Source organism: Miniopterus schreibersii, assembly GCF_964146895.1.
Source record: "Miniopterus schreibersii genome assembly, chromosome: 1".
Lineage (NCBI taxonomy): Eukaryota > Metazoa > Chordata > Mammalia > Chiroptera > Miniopteridae > Miniopterus > Miniopterus schreibersii.
In genome coordinates, this window is record NC_138101.1 from 41719590 (window position 1) to 41737258 (window position 17669).

Sequence of the window (17669 nt, forward strand, 5' to 3'; positions counted from 1 at the left end):
TATGCATCTACCTTATATCACCTCCTTTCCCAACTGAAGATAACATTGGGCAGCCTGGAAGCTCAGTTCTCCTTATAAGGCAGGCTATTTTCCCTATTTCCCAAGAAATTTCAGGGATGTTGCTCAGTTGTCAACAGAGAGGGGCAAGGGAGACCAAGGCCTCCTGTCTTGATGCCTTATTGTCTTGATGAGGAAGAATTTTATTTGGAAAGTCAGATCAGATAAATATCCAGTTACCTTTCTAAGTAACTCAACTCCTTAACAACAATTTAAATGATTAAAATGACTATATTATCCATGATTATGAGTTGAATCATGGATTCTTTGGAATGTTATATCAAGTTTATTTTGTGACTTAGATCTTATATGGCTCTGGGTGCCATCATAGAAGAAATAGAAATAATTTAGAATATACTCCCTTCACCCTACATTTGCAAATGTGTTTCTATCCTTTTGGTTACTCAATGAACTAGAACTAATTTTAGAAATTATCTAATTCACAATATTGTTTAAAATATTTTCTTTTTTCAGGGAACTGGTTCTGTTGACTAAAAAACAACCTAAAGCCAGCTTTTCTGAAATTGCCAAACTGGCTGCTGATGTTAAAAATCTGCATCAGACTTGTTGTGAAGGAAATGCAGTAGCATGTGTGCTTGGCAGGGTAAGATCATCTGGTTTCTTAAAACTCACTTCAGCCTTTAAAATACTTGTAATTCTTACCAGAGGGGAAGAGGAATTGGGGGAGGGTGAAGAGCCTAAAGGGGTCAAATATATGGTGGCAGAAGGACACTAGACTTCGGGTGGCGAGCATGCAAGGCAACGGTGTATCATAGAATTGTACACTTAAAACCTGTATAATGTTATTAGCCAATATCACCCCAATACATTTAACTTAAAAAACTTGTAATTCTTAAATAAAGGTGATAGTGGTATACAGTGTGTCTAAAAAGTAATTATCATTCATCAGGTTTTGGTATTCAGTTATGCTAACTTCTAAATAATGAATTAGAATTTTTTTCCTTTTAATTTTCTGACATAAATTGAATAGTATTGAGACTTACCTTTCTGTGAAGGTTTGAAAGAACTTGTCTGTGCAATGAGCAGGGATGAAGACAAACTGGTGTGACAGCTTTCTCTTACCTCTAAGATCCTTTACATGTAAAGATGAATGGTTATAGAATGCTCCTCCTCTTCATTTGTTTCTAAATAACTTCTATTTGTCCTTCAAGATTCAAATTGTTCAAGATCTTTGCTCTGACCTCCATCTGGTCTGGAATGCAAATCTTTTTTTTTTCTTCCAAAGCATCATATATACACGTTTCTTACAACTTCTGTTATAATGCATTATTACTGTTTAATTATTTGGCTCTCCAACTAGATTGTGAGTAGCTTAAGTGTAGAGACTAGCTTATTCATACACACACACACACACACACACACACAATTATTTGTGTGTATGTATTTATGTATAGTTACATGTTAAGTATGTAAGTATGATAGTAATATTACTGTAATATATATAGCAAATGACAAATATTTCTTAAATTGAGATCTTACAACAATAGCAACAATAGCAAGACAATAAAACTCTTTATTTGCATTTTTTTGAGCTAAACATGGAAACTATAATATGATCTGTTTCCCATTAACTTCTTTAAGAGATGTTAAAAGAGACTGTGACACTTGAGTAAGGTCAAATAGAGAAGATTTTCTTATTCGAATGAATCACTACAAATGAGTTTTGGGGCCCCTCAGTTTGCCAAGGATAGAGCAATGTAAGTTGCAAAGTTTTTTCTCTGGTTTTCTACTAATTACAGTAAATAAATAAGCTTAGAATCAAGTCATCAAAAATAACTGCTCCCTTTTATGTTGCAGAGCCAGCTTATGAACTACACCTGCTCTAAACAGGCTGTCCTATCCAGCAAGATCACTCCATGCTGTGCGCTGCCGGTGCCATTTAGAGGGGAGTGCATTATCAACTCCGAAAATGACAATAAACCTGATCTTTCATCCCTGCCACTCAGCAGGTTTACGGAAGACCGATTTGTATGCAAACAATTCACTGACAAGCAAGATGATTTTCTACAAGAGTAATATAGAGTTTTGTAAAATCTATCTTAATGATGGGATATTATATTTATGGATTCTTTGGAATATTGTATCGAGTTATAAACTTAAATGATGACAGAGTTTAGCCAATGATGTAAATGAGTGATTAAGTGGGAAATGTGATCAACAGGAGATGTTTTGTGGAGTCCAAAGTTGGCAGGTTCTGGGTGGTTAGGTCTACTGCAAGGTCTACTGGGAGATGCTGAAAGCCTTTTGATTTTTAAATGTTCACAACTAATACAGAAATTTTTAAAAAATGTAGTGGAGGGCATTTGTTTGTAACCCTTGCTCTAACAGACTTAGAGTCCTGTCTAAGTAAGAGATTCAGATTGATATACCTGGTCAGCTATTAATTTAATACCTGCTACCAAAGCCATGGTGTGGCTTTTAAAGATTAGAGATATGAATGGAGTATTTATATCTCTGGTGTCCATTCAGAAGTATGTGTTATTTTGTGCATAAGACAAACTGATTTTAATATGTAATATTAAGGCAATATTGCTGTATGGCTGAAATAGTTCCAGAGTCACTTTGTGTAGTGTTATTTGGAGCAACTACATTCTAACAAAGTATAAGATTCTGAGATTTCTTTAAAGTTTTTGTAGAATGTCCATAGCTGTATTTCTGAAATTGCATTTGACACTGGCTTAAAAAGTAAATGTTACTTCCTGAACCCACTTATTCCTAAACTTGCATTTGGTACTGAACAAGTTGATAGGCATAGCTTTCTAGTGGAATTCACATCAGATTGTGAGTTGGGAGACTTGAGTTCCAGTCTAGCTTTGTCATACATGAGTTTTGGAATGTAGGTCAAGCCAATAAATTTCTCCAGGCTTTTGAGTTCCAACTGTAAACTGAGGTTGTTGATAAGATGACTTTTAAGATGTCTCCTGTGATTCCATGATTCCTTTGAAAATATTCTAGAGTCTAAATTTCTTTTCTTATAACCCCCCAAAATGTGTAGACTATGCATGACCTACTTACACTTGAAGGTATATATGGAAAAGAGGGGAAGATTCTGATTTAATACCTAGCCAGCACTTTCTTTAAAAAAGAATTGTAATACTTATGAAATCTCACCTCAAAGGTCATTGAGAAAAATGTGTTCTCACCCAAATACTTGAAATTAATTTCTCGTGAAAGTAAGTAGAGACCCTGAGCCAAGAACTTTAGAGAAATCATATAATTTTATTGATTTGGTTTCCTGGTCTCAAAATGTAGTCAATAAAACCACCTTGCCACCTCCCAAGGTTTCCAAATGTCTTAAGGTCAGTTAAAATATTAAATAAATTTCATAATTATAATTGGCTTTTGAAAGAAAACTCGTAGCCTTTGAATTTTACTGTTTACTTTCGAATATGTTTCATATGGATACAGGTTTCTTTATGAATATTCAAGAAGACATCCAGAGTTGGCAGTTCCAGTGATTTTAAGAGTGGATACAGTATATCAAAATTTATTGGAAAAATGCTGTAAATTAGAAAATCCTCTGGAATGCTATAGACATGGGGTAAATGCCTTTTTATTGTTTAACCTGTTACTTGTGAGGGATTACAAACAGAAAAACGTACAGTGCTGTTAGTGCCATACTTTTGTAAGATTATGCATGTTCTTGCTAAACGCAAGCACAGTTCATGGGACATCATTGCCGCCTGGGCCAAAGGCCGCATCATCATAGCGCGACTCTGTGCAGGTTATTCTCTTAGAGTCTGTGCTTTGTGGAAGCGTCACTGTGCACTCTCCTCTTCAGAGTGAAGGTCTGCTTGGCACAGTAGCAGGTAGCAGGACACCGCGGACTCTTAGGGAAGGCTGACTGTTTCTACTAAGCAGGCCTGGAAACTGTCCTTATTTCAGGCCAGAAATCATATTGCTCACAGGCAGCAGCTCCTGTTATGCATTTGACATGAAAAATGCAGGTGGCCTTACAGATCTGACTGGGTGACGACTGGTTTTCACGGGTTACCAGGAAACAGGTTGCCCTGGCTCGTGTTACTCTAACCAATGGCTTACATATTTATAGAGTGTGGGGTGGGGGTGGAGGGTGAAGGGACTCTCTTGACCGGTCTAGGCACAGGGAGGTACCCTTAGCATCCTCCCATTCCCAGAGACAAGGAGAAACGAAGGGGACTGAGCCTCCTGTAGGTTAGCACCCCCTGGTGGCACCGCCAGCAGACCTCCGCTAGAATCACTGTGATAATAGGGCCTTACAGGAGCAGGGTGTTAGATTAACACGGCGACTTTATAACCGTGTTCCATTTGGCCCTCATAACAGCTTGGTAACATAGGTGACGCCAGAAGTGCTAGCAACATTTTATAGATGGGGGGAAATTATGTTTCAGAAGGCTCCGAGGACTGCCCGGTGCCACTTGGGCAGGAAGGACAGGGCTAAGGGTTAAGTCCGGGCAATAGTTTATGTGTCTGGCAACATTCTCCCTATAATAAACACTACTTACTAGGATCAGGGACTGGGTTTGGTTCTCCTACCAAAGTGCCAAGCCTGCAAGGTCACGTGTACCTTCCCACCGGGATTTATTTTTGTGGTTCAAGAACTCTTTGAATTTGCAGTTATCTCTGAGAATTCCTTTGATTTATTAATGTGTATTTATGCAGTATTTTACCCTATTCAAGGCTGGTACATGTTTTTACTACACCACGACTTCTTAGTACATATCTATATTTCTATACCTATATCTTTATCTCTATATTTGCTATTTATGTAAAAAGGTGGCATTATTAAAAATAAACAATAAACACACACACACACATACACACACGCTGACCAATTAACCTTACATTTATAAACTACCTTTAATGATCTTTTTTTGTCTTGATGAATAAATGATTTGCCTTATGCTTGTAAAATATGTCATTTAATCACAAATGAGTTTTTATCACGGGAAACTGAGTATCAATCTCACTGTCCCATTTTTTTCTCCACAAAGTACAAGCCATTCCTGTTTTAGCAAAACGTGTTTTTCAAGTTTTGTTAACTCAGTAAGTAAATAAAGCCCTGGGTTTAGGGAAACAGCTACATTAAACTCTTACAGAAGATGGTTTTGCAATCTTACCTGAAGATATATTGTTGCAATGATAGATAAACACTGATTATCTTTATTTTTCAGGAAGAGATGTTCCAAAGAGTGGTTCGTGAAAGCCATGAACATGTTAAAAATCATTGTGATTTACGTGAGAAATTAGGAGATAGTAACTTCCATGACAGGTATGCTTGTAAGATATTGTCCAGATTTATACTTGTTTAGTGAGTTTTTGTTAACTCCTGATGCTAAGCTTTGCAAAGAGTTTACATTCAACCTTAAAATCTCAGAGGCCAAGGAAAAAGTTAGTTCAGAATTAACCTGCTATCTTTGTCTGCATACGATAGATGTCCACATAACTTTGGGTGCTTTTACTCTGTTTTCCAGGCCAGATTCCAGATTCTAGATTCCAGTCAATGCCCAGAGGTCAGGGAGCCAAGCAGACCCTGGCTGCCTTCCTGCAGTCTCACAGGGGCCCTTCCCTCACACCTGGACAGTTAGTTTAGGGCTTTGCCTGCGATTTTGAATCAAAGCTGCAACAGAGATCTATTGTAGGGTCCCTTTGTCCATTTCCAATCAGGTCCATAAAGCAAATTTAGCATTTTCACCACTGAGAATAGAGATGAAACAGATACCTTAGTTATTTGCCAGAGGAACACATAACAACTTATATGCAGAGAGATTGGTATATCCCACTCTATTTCATAGGTTAATATATCAAAAAAACAAAAGCCAAAATTTAGGAATCTTTAGGATCACACTGAGATAGTCTATTTAGAAACAGAGTATTGAGGAAAAGTTCAGTTTGATATAGTGTCCTGCATTATTGATCTTAAATTAAATGTCCAGAATAATGGATCCAGAAAAAGTATTCTTGTTCCAGAGAGAATATTTGGTTTATTACTTTTCTTTTATGTTGTATTCAGCTGCTAATGTCTAGTTTAAGGATTAGATCTGTGGTTCCCAAACTTTATAATTACCTGGAGGACTTGTTAAAAGTTTCTGATTCCAAAGTCTGGGATGGGGCCTGAAGATTTTCACTTCTAACAGGTTGCCAGGAAGGCTGATACTGCTGGTCCAGGAGTCACAATTTGAGAACCACTGGATTAAGTTTATGGTTTCACTGGATGTTCTAGCTAAATCCTTCCTCCAACTCCATTATAATATAAATGCAAGAATTGACTCTGACTCCCCCCACCCCCTCAAATCCAAGTCTGTAGAGTCTTTCTCTTTAAAAATCTCTCTTTATAGCCCTCAATTCCCACCAACACTCTTCTAGTTCGGGCTACAACAATTTCTCAGCTGGATTTTTGGAATGGTCTACAAATTTTTTCTTCAATCATGTTTTCTTGTGCCCACCTCCAATCCATTCTTTATACACCAACCATAATTATCTTAAAAACAATGTAAATCTAATTCTGTAACTAAGCTATCTTTCCTCTCCTCTCTACAACCACCCCCCAATCAAGAAAACAAAAATCACATTCAATGACTTCCCAAATGCTCCTCTCCCACTTTCCTTTCCCTCTACCCAGCTCATTTTTAGTTATTGTCAGATCTCAGCTCACATGTCATTTCCTCCAGGAGTCCTGCCTCATTTCCCTGGGATGGGATTCGATACTGTTCTACGAGCACCCACAGCACTCTGTACACCTATCTCCCCGACTAGGGTTTGAGTCCTATCAAAGTAGGAATTGTTTCCTGATTATTGCTGTAGTGCCTGTTCCTTTACATTGTAGGCAACTAATAACAGCTTTAATGGCCTACACATATATTTATTTGAGGACCTGTTTAAGCCTGGATTTGCAGCCATCCAAATTAGCTCTCATAGTTATCCTTGATAAGTAGAAAAAGATGAATCAGAGTCGAGCAAATTTTTTTATAGTTTATTTTTCCCTGAAGACAATAATTTCTAAAGTCTTCAGAGTCTGACAAGACCAAGTTATTCAAATTATATTTCTACAGATACAGTTTTAACAGAAACAAGTGGAAAACTGTTATGAATATTCACATTTCTACATTGTACACGAAAGAGATTGATATTTTTCCAAATGTTCCCAATTGGAAGCAAAGGAAAAATCTTAACAGCTGAATCTTCCCAGTAAGCAGAACCAGAGAAATAGGATTTTACTAAGTACTGGTGTAATTAGGGGCACAGTATTAGTCTTCACATAAATACGGTCACATGGGAGCAAGAGAGAGAACACCCACTGTTGCATTGTTTGTGTTTCTTTGAAAAACCCTTCTCTAGGCAACACAGCATTATAATGTGTGAGGCTGGAAGGCAGGACGGGTAATTGAATAAGCCAGTGGGCCACTGGCGCAAGGACTGAAAGGGCAGAATTAAACGCAGTTTAATGCCTTAGTTAACCTCAGTCAGAGACAATGTCAGATATTGAGAAAAACTCTGTGGAATTCTTCATTTTAGTCACTGTCACGAGTAAGAGGAAATCATTCTTTCAGGCTCCTGGTCCTTTATACTCAGAAAGCCCCACAGCTGTCTGCTCAAGAGTTGGTGATGTTCACGAAGGACATGGCTGCCGCCACCACCAAGTGTTGCCCTCTGAGTGACCAGCAGCAGTTTGCCTGCGTGGAGGATGCAGTAAGCACACCAGTGGCTTCACCTTTGCCTGTTTTTGAAAGTTCTACTTTCTAACCCTCAGCAATCAATCGCATGTCAGTGGGCACATCTGTGAACTGTCAATAGAGCTTAATAATTCTGCCCTCAAGAGAAATTCTTTCAGGTCAGCTCACACCAATTGGCTTTGATTAGCAACAAGGTTAAGACTATCACTTCCCTGACCTTAGGGATGTCAGATTCAACAGGCCTTTGCCTGGATCATACCCCGGGTCTATTTCTTGGATTTTCAAGCCAACAAAAGTGATTTTATTTATTTATTTATTTATTTATTTATTTATTTATTTATTTACATTTATTGGGGTGACATTGGTTAATAAAATTATACAGGTTACAGGTACATAATTCTACAATACATCACCTTCATATTGTATTGTCTCTGCCACCCCAAGTTTGCCAGCAGCTTCAAAGACAATGCTGACTTTTGACTAACTCATCCTAATCAAATGTATAGGAAAAAAATACCCAGTCTTCTTCCTGTGTTCTTCACTCTCACAGTACTAGCACTCTCACAACGCTGCTGACACCAGCTGTATGTGCGTTTTTCCCCACAACAAGCAATTCTCTGTGACACCAGCTGGGCGTCCTACAATTTACATCAGTCCTGGCACTGTCTACCTGGAGATAGCCTCAGATCCCACAGGTTAAGGGTTCAGTTCTACAAGATTGCTCCCTACTCCCTTTAGATGACAATTGCAAGTCTAGGTTGTTATCTGTGCTTCTGACCGGTTAGCTATACGCAGAGGTTTCCACTATTCCCTTCTAGGGTTTGATTAATTTGTTAGAGTGACTCACAGAACTCAGGGAAACACTTATGTTTACCAGTTGATAAAGGGTATTATAAAGGATACAGATGAACAGCCAGATGAAGCGATACATAGGGGGAACTCAACTTCAGGATGATCGGAAGAGAAAGGACAAGTCTAAGAACCAGGCTGCACCTGACACTCTTCCTTTTTCCCAAACAGTGAAATCCAGGCTGACCTAGCAGAAACTGGAATTTGAGAATATGTAAATATAATCTTATTTTCTATGGGTAAGACAATAACGATGACAAACTTAATGACTTATTTTAATTCTCTTCTGGGAAAGGCTAAGCTAATTCTTGGAGCTTTATGCAGAAGACATGAGGCAGAGCCTATCAATGCTGGCGTGAGTCACTGTTGTGGTCACTCTTACGCCTTCAGGAAGCTGTGCTTTGATGATCTGCAAGTCGATGGAACTTACATTTCTCCACCTTTATCCTGTGACCAACTTATCAGCCTTAGAGAGGACTTGTGCAAAGCTCAGGAGGAGGAATTCCAAACTGAAAAGCGAAAGTAAGAATCTTTGTTGAATTTTTTCTTTACCAACAAAGGAGCAGGTGCAGAGAACCATAAAGTGGGTGCAGATGTAAGTACCACATGACAAATGGGGCAGTTAAATGTTACGTCGGAGGTCAAGTAGAACTGAGAATATGACGCAACTTTGCAATTGTGGCTGTCACGGGTACTTCCCCAACTCGATCAGTTAACGAGACTGAAGTCTGTTGATCAGAAAATATTGACATAGAAGTACATTAATGTATTTTTCCTAAAATGTGAACTTCAGATGTTAGTTTTACAAGGAGTCTCATGCAGATATGGTCCCATGATCAAATAAGTTTGGGAGTACTTATTTCCTTGCTTTTCTCAGAAATGTATACCTCCCATTAACAGTGGAAGTTGGAGAAGCCCTGCAATAATCTATTTAGCTTGTTCTAACTTAGCATCATCCAGGCCATAGGAACTACGAAGACTCTGCAGGACCAGCATGCTGGAAGTGCTTTGGGACATTCCCTTAGAGTGATGTGTATCACCTCGCAGTGTGTCATTACTTTCACTGCCACTTCTACCGCAGGTGCTAGGGATGGCTGTCGTATACGTCTGGAACAGTGGTTTTGGATGATTACTAGTGGGTGGCAGCTGGGTGATAATGTAGAAATGCCTGTGAATTCAACCCCTTAAATCCTTAATTCCCTTCTTCTCCCACTCCCCCACCCCTGTAATGCAGTTTCTTGCACTAAATAAGGCTTTGTAATAACTTCTCAGAATATAGGAAAATAGGATATCACTAGAAACTCACAATACTGGAAATAAATGTTTAAATGCCATATATATCTTTGAGCATGTAATACCAAAGAATACTGAAATGGAAAGAAACAGATATTAACCCATTGCCTGCACCCCAAGTTTAGGAAACCCTTCTAAAACACATTGTGCAGTTCCTCCATGAATATTTACAGTGATGGGAAGACCATTTGCTTAAAGCAGCCTATTTATCTTTAGATATGCTTAACTAAAAAGCTCATCTTTTTTTATTAAGTAGAAATCTATTTTTTTTGTCACTGGCAACCAAATTTCTGCTTCTGAAACTATATAGAGAAATACTCTCCAGTTACTCTGCGTTGCTGACTAAAGATAGATCCTTATTATTTGACTACCAACTGAGAATGAGGTAGGGTAGTTATTCTTTTTTTTTTTTTTTTTTTTTTCTTGAGAGAGAGGAAGGGAGAGGGGGAGAGAGAGACAATCACCGATGAGAGAGAGAAACATGGATGGGCCCCCTCCTACCCTCCCCCTACGGGGGATCGAGCCCGCAGCCCCGGATGTGCCCTGATGGGGAATCAAACTGGCGACCTCTCGGTGCACGGCAACACTCAACCAGCGGAGTCACCGGTCAGGGCAGGGCTGTTACCCGCTTAATCTGAAGGTGGGCCTCTAGGGGAAGGTGAGGGGAGCGGTGTGCAAAGCTTTCTGAACTTATATATGACCATGGAAATGCACGTATGTGTGTTTGTACATGATGTGTATGATATAAATATATACAATGTATATAAAACATTTATAAATTATAAAATTTTATCAATATAAGTTATTATTGTTACTAAGTGCTGTTTTGATTTGGGGGCTGTTACCGATACAGAAGCCTACTGATCAGAAATATCGCCAGCAGGATACAATGTCTTTACCCTTGATCAGGGTTTCCCAATGTGCGTTCTATTCAAAAAGGGTTTCTGCTCGAAGTCAGCAAGAGGATTCACCCCAGTGCTCTTTCGGCTCCTGCCTTCACAGCACCTGTTAGAATATTTGTCATCCTACTGTTGTTCACCCTCTTGTCCCGCTGTCGCAGCCCCTTGTCAAACCTCTTTTCCCTCACCCTTTCCTCATACGATGTGTTAGTTTTGCTGCAAAACAAATCACACCAAAATGTAGTGGCTTAACATGGAGTCGGTCATTACTGCTCAGGGATGGATGGGTGATTGGGTGCGTGTTCCCGGGGCCGGCCGTAGCCAGCCTCAGCAGGGCTTCCTCGAGCATCCACTGAGCCGCCAGATCGCCGGGGAGCTGGTGGCCTCACTGGGACGCTTGTGTCCGCTGCGGTGGCCTTCGCCGGGAAGCCAGCCTGGGCTCCTGCGCAGGGGGCTGGGGACAGGAGGGAGTGTGGGGCCTCGTGAGGGCCGGTTGGGAGCCGCGCGATGCCAGGGAAGGCCATGGGCCAGTCCAGACTAAAGGGCTGGGGAAACAGGCTTCACTTCTCGACAGCAAGAGTTGAAATGCCACATTGTAAAGACACGGATACAGAGAAAGGTGGACAATTGGGTCCATTTTTGTAATCAGCCTGCCACATGTGAATCCATACGCATAACCCATGGACGTGGGCAGTAGTGCAGTGAGGGCCTGGGGGTGGGGTGGGAGTCGGGACGGGGTCAACGGGGAAAAGGGGGACATCTGTAATACTTTCAACAATAAGATACATTTTTAAAAAATGAAACTACAGACAAGGATGAATGTCAAGATATGATGGAAACTGAGGCAATTAACTGGGTCTTGAGCCATCAAAAAAGGAGGGGGCATGACCAAGCTTCTTACGCGACAGGAATAAGTGGGGATGGGGGCGGTTAGAGTTTGATGGCATCGACTCCAGAGGAACTATGGCTTTTAAAAGAGCACGTAGGAGAGACGTGCTGGAGGCAGTAAAGAGAACCGGGTGGGGGTCTGGGTAGACCCATATACGGAGTCCCCGGCCAGGCTGGAAACCCCCCACCTTCCTGGTGCAGTGTCAGGGGTTTCTCCATGGCACCCACCCTGTGTAACTGGCCGGTTCTCACAGCATAAATGCAGGCGCCCAGACACACACACACACACACACACACACACACACACGGGAAAGAAAATATTCAGCAGGATAATAAAGGGAAGGTAGAAGGTGAAGTCGTGGAATAAGACAGAGAAAATAACAAGGACATGGAAGTTCCAAGTAAAAGAATTTCAAACCCAATAATGACAAATATTGAATTGAAATGTGATGATTTAAGACAGTATCTAAAGACTAGAATGTGCTTTAAATGAAAGGGTGTATACACTTGATGAAAATAAGATTAATGCCATAGAAATGAAAAACTGAAAACAAGCTGATGGCATTGAGAATTAAAAATAAAATGTAAGATTTAAAAAGGTAAATTTAAAACTTTTAAACTAAAATAATAGAAAGGATTAGAGGAAATATTTCTAAATAAAAGCACTCTGATTGGTGGGTAGAGAGACCAGAGTGGAGAAGGACTGAAAAGGGCAGGAGAGGTAGGTCAACTGCAAGCCCATGACAAGTGTGAAACATAGTTGTTGGCAGGGGCGGGCATCCCGCGTCCGCATGGCGCGGAGTCCCCAGCCGTAGAAGTGGCAGCCTTTATGTCTGGAGTGCCAAGGAGAGCTAACATGCCACCCTGAGGCCTGTGCTCTGAGCCTCACTCCCAGACCTGCTGCTGCCTTCTTCTTCTTCTTCTTTTTTTTTTAGAAAAAAAGGCATTTAAATTATTTAGTGCCTGTAGATAATTGGAGTTCTTGAATGTTTGGCTTGTGACTTTTTCATTTTATTTTTTTCCATGGTAAATAGATTCCTTTATTATTTTATGAAATTATACTTAAGATAATTCTTTAGTTATAAGTATGTATCATTTTTCTTTCTTTTAAAAAATAACTTTAAATTTTAATCTTCAATTACAGTTTGCATTCAATATTAATTTGTATTAGTTTCAGGTGTACAGCATCGTGGTTAGACAATCATTTAATTTACAAAGTGGTCCCCCAATATTTCCGGTGCGCACCTGGCACCACGCGGGGTTATTACGGTGTCGTTGGCTCTGCTCCCCCTGTGCTTTACGTCCCCTTGACTATTTTGCTCTGCCAGTTTGTACCTCACCCCTTCACCTCTTTCGCTCAGTCCCCCACTCTGGCAACTATAAGTCTGCTCTCTGTGCCTATGAGTGTGTTTCAATTTTGTTTATTTATTTTGTTCTTTAGATTCCACAGATAAGCAAGTAAGGCAGGTTTGCAAGCTGGCCTTCTGGGACTCAGGGGTGCTTTTATTTTTGCCACTCATTTCTGATCCAGGCTCCTCAGCAACCTTGTGAAACGGAAACCGAATGCAACAGAGATGCAGTTCCAGCCAATCGTGGCGCATTTCACTCACCTGGTGAAGACGTGCTGCCAAGCAGGAAAGCCTGGAACGTGTTTCCAAGAAGAGGTACTTCTGCTTCCTTGTCTATTCTCTTTGCACTCTTAGGAGTTATTAAAATTAAAAAACAACAACAACACACCTCTTTTCCTTATCCCAATCCAGAGTAGATTAGGAGAAAATCACAGTCTAGGTCAGCAATATTCAACCTGTTTCACCCCATGGCACATATAAAGTAATTACTAAAATTCTGCAGCACACCAAGAAAACATATTCTTTGCCAATGTGACAAAAAAAATAGGTATAATTTTAATTGATTTAAAAGAGTAATTACCCTTTTTGCTCCAAAGCGACTTTAAAAAAAAAATCAGGTACTTATACTTGTATATAAGGATTCCTGGTACCAAGAATTAACCCATCAGATGCAACCTTATTATGTGATGTGACCAATAGGATGTGACTCTATTATATGACCTATGTATTTATGGTTCAAGACAGGGCATTCACACCACAGGACTATTATTCTATTGGCCATTGTCACTTTTTTATTTGACAATCTAAGGGAAAAGCAGTGCTCCTGACTAAATAGTCAAGTATTTCATGTTTTAAAAATTCTTGCAGCATACTGGTTGAAAATTGATGGTCTAGATTAATTGGTGTAATTGACTATATTTGCGTTTAGGATATGTTAACATTTATGTTTATTTGAGGAAACTAGGAGTGTTAAACATGATTAAAGATGAATACAAGAGTCATGCCACAGGATGTACTGGAAATGGTAGAGAAATGGTGTCTTTGGAAACACAGAGAAATTTTAAAGAAATGACAGTTTAAAGGCCTGTCTGAGCAAAATGTAGTTTTGTTCTAGAAATTTTCAAGGACACAATCAGGAGGAATCACCAAATGTAATTTGGGGCCTAACTAGGGAATGTAAAGATTTTATTTTCTTGGTAGCCAGATGATCACTAAGTTAGGGGTTAGAGAATAGAGGAAAGAATAGTGGCCAGAAAAAAGTATCTTATCTGTGCATACACACCTAAGTGACTACCAGGAGACTGTTTTCTGTAATTAATCTAATAGATATAGTTAACAAGGAAGTGATTTTTCATAAGATGTAAAGTTGTGTGACTTAAATTTCAAAAAATGTCATGGTGGCCCAGAATATTCATGTAAATTAACGGAGAGGAGTTGGGACAGACTGCTGGACTGCTCTCACAGGGACATGATTTGAGGAACAGAAACTCAGACACAGTAGCTAATATTATCTAAGCAGGGAAATGCAAGGGTAAAGTTAAAAAAACAATTAATAAAGCAGCCTTTACAGTCAAAACAGGCAGGGACTGGTTAGAACTGGGGCTATGTTTAGCAATGGCCCAGGAAAATGTTTTTCCAGGTAACAGTTTTCATGAAGGCCGTAGTTACCTTCAGTGCTCTTTTCCACCTATTCGGCTAGATTGTGCACGTGGGTTATATTAAAAGCCATGTATCTCTAGTCTAGTAAAGAGCAGGCAAATTAGAGCTCTCGGGCTAAATCAGGTTCACTTCCTGTTTACGTAAATGCAGCCGTACTGGAACCCAGCACACCCACTTATTTACATAGTGCCCACCACTGCTTTCTGCCTGCGATGATAGGCTTGACTAGTTGCAGAATTAAGTCATGACAGAGATTGTATTAACTGCAAAGCCTCCAGTATTTACTATCTGGCTGTTTACAAAAAAAATTTGCTGACTCCAAGACTAGCTGATACACAAAATAAAAATAATGACCTATATTAGAATTTATTTATTTATTTTAAAGCCTTTTTACTTTTTCGTAGAAAAACATGTCTCTACCTGAATAACAACCCCCATAGCTACAGAAATAGACACTTTTGCAGAAGGGCATGTGCCTTGGAATTCCCAAGAAGGTTTTCTTGCTCCTAAATATGAATACTGCTTGCTCAACCTATTTCATCAGTAGCATGATAGGAAGATTTTTGTGTTCTTTCTGCCATACTTTTTGCCTAATAGCGATCTTCAACTAAATGGTTGAAGAGCCCAAATATTTTTTACCTTTCCTCTCCTTCCTTTTCTATTTTCTTTTAGGGTTTCTTCCCAAACTAAAGGAGATAATAGAAGTTATCTGAAAAATATATCATGTTAATTAAAATTTGTTAGAATTTCTTCTTCAGATAAAAATGCTTATTGTAAGTAATTATGCATCATCTCTAAAGTTTGGTCAAGTTCATTTATGTATGATTTTTCTAAGGCAGTGGTTCTGAAATTTGAGTGTGCATCAGAATCATGTATAGGGCTTGTTAAACCAAAATAAATGTTTTCACCCACAGGATATCTGATTCAGTAGATCTGGGGCAGGGTCTGATAATTTGCATTTCTAACAAGTTCCCAGGTGCTGCTGATGCTGCTGGTGTGGGGACCACTTTAAGAACCACTTTTCTAAGGTGAAAGCAGATAATCATAAACTGTTCCCCTGCCCCTCCCAATATTTTCATATGTGAGAAGTTGGAACCAAGGACAATAACAGAAATAATAAAACAATTGGAAAAATAACAGGTTTATAAAAAAGTGAAAAAATTCTGGGATGTTAAATGTAAAGATTAGGCTGGAATATTTAAAAAATAACTTTTTAATAAAGAAATAGGCTTAGAAAAAAATGTGGGAATAGATGATCAAAATATTTTGGAATCTTATCGTCAAGAGTTTGTGTAAGTCTTTGTGCTTCTGCTGTGGAAGGAGTCTGGGTTTGACTAGTATAAGGAATAATACCTCATGGCTTCGGGAGTGTCCATGGATCCATGATCTCAGAAGCAAAGCAACCAATTGTCAGTCTGTAGAAGTTCCAAGTCCGTAAAAGACTAACAGCTCCAGGGACCTACCGGCATTTTCACTGTTTTCTTCTCTGAGATTAGAAGTCAGTTATGTAAACCTGTTCTGCCTGCTAAATGAGAAAGGGAGCAAGTTTGAAGACTGCCTTTCTAGCTGTGGCTGTTGGGAGGGTGAAGCCGTTTTAGATAAGATGAAAGCTGTATTTTGAGAAACAAGCCAGAATGAAGGACACTTCTAACGAGAAAAAAAGTGAACCAAAGTCATTGGCAAGAGTAAGAATGAACCATAAGGAAGAAATAAAATAAGAGACTCAGCTATATAGAGTGAATTTGGATCCTCCAAAGGAAAGGCATCTCACATTTCATGAAATAATAATGTGAATTGTAGACATCAGCAGGTACAAGGAGAAAATTCTCTCTTCCAGTTCAGTGGGGAATGGTAATTATCGCCTGAGATATTTATCTAGCAACTGAGAGAATATAATATAAAGTTAACATGAATTAGAAGAAATTTGGGCAGGTTGAAGTGATGGTTTGAAAGTAACGCATGAAATCCAACAATAAAAAAAGACAAAGTTCTGCTTTTAGATGTGAGTTACAAGTTCATGTGAAAAGACCTGTTGGTTTAAGTAGCCTATACTTACAACTCAGTGGGCCTACTATCAAAACAACTGCAATCTTGAGATGCACTTCTGGAGGAAAAATACAAGTATCAGTTGCAATGTGATAATCCCACCCCATATGGATCAGATCATCCTGGGCTACTATGTTTAGTTTCTTATGATGTATTACACAAGTTTTGAATATTATGTAAGTAATACACGAACATGGTAAAAGTTCAAAGAGAAGAGCAGGGTGCATTTCCCATTTCCCAAAGGTAACCAAGTTAAAATATTCACTTTTAGTTTTTCTAGTGATAACCATCATCACTTTAATAGTTTTGTAAAATATTCAATATTAAAGAATATAGTGTACTTACACTATCTTCACCAACTCTTCCTGCAGACTCTCACTTATTTTTTTTAAAGTATTTTTAGTTCTTATATTGTTTATATTCTATTTATTAGTTTCTCAACTTCATTCAACATCTGATAGTTCTCTAAAATATGATTAACATGTCTAAATTTCCTTTGATTTCTTTGCCAGTTTTCCATTTTAAAGCTATACCATTACTTCTACATTGTCTGAATTTATTTATCCTGCTTTGTAAATATAAGGTTTATATATTATATTAATAGGTTAATACTAAAAACTGGAAGCCATTAAATAGTATAGTCAGTAGTGTGCTTACTTGGAACATTATTTACAGCAGCCCAGTGAATGAATTGACCAACAGGTTAATGACTTATTCTGTATCCCCTACAAGGTGTCAGGATTAAATGAAGTCTCTTTCCTTACCTACTGTCAGCTGCAGAAAATTGTGCCACATTTACTTAATTTGCGTATTTGAACAGTGATTTTCCAGTATATGCTTTTCTTTTGAGAGTTTTTACTTGCCTTCCTTTTTCTAAATTGACAAATAAAACACCTACTTTCATCTCAGCACTAAAATATGTCATGTTCTTAATCTCACAGTTTTCATAATAGGAC

At 38.8% G+C, this 17669-nt stretch overlaps 1 protein-coding gene across 1 annotated transcript in view; it reads left to right on the forward strand.

The window, feature by feature from the left end:
• Nucleotides 1-17669, forward strand: part of LOC308563616 (alpha-fetoprotein-like) — a 29997-nt gene that overhangs the window by 8737 nt on the left and 3591 nt on the right. The window contains exons 7-13 of the mRNA XM_081150836.1: nucleotides 532-661; nucleotides 1876-2090; nucleotides 3487-3619; nucleotides 5232-5329; nucleotides 7608-7746; nucleotides 8875-9101; nucleotides 13191-13323. Coding sequence (XP_081006962.1) covers nucleotides 532-661; nucleotides 1876-2090; nucleotides 3487-3619; nucleotides 5232-5329; nucleotides 7608-7746; nucleotides 8875-9101; nucleotides 13191-13323 — 1075 coding nt within the window. The remainder of the gene's footprint in view (nucleotides 1-531; nucleotides 662-1875; nucleotides 2091-3486; nucleotides 3620-5231; nucleotides 5330-7607; nucleotides 7747-8874; nucleotides 9102-13190; nucleotides 13324-17669) is intronic.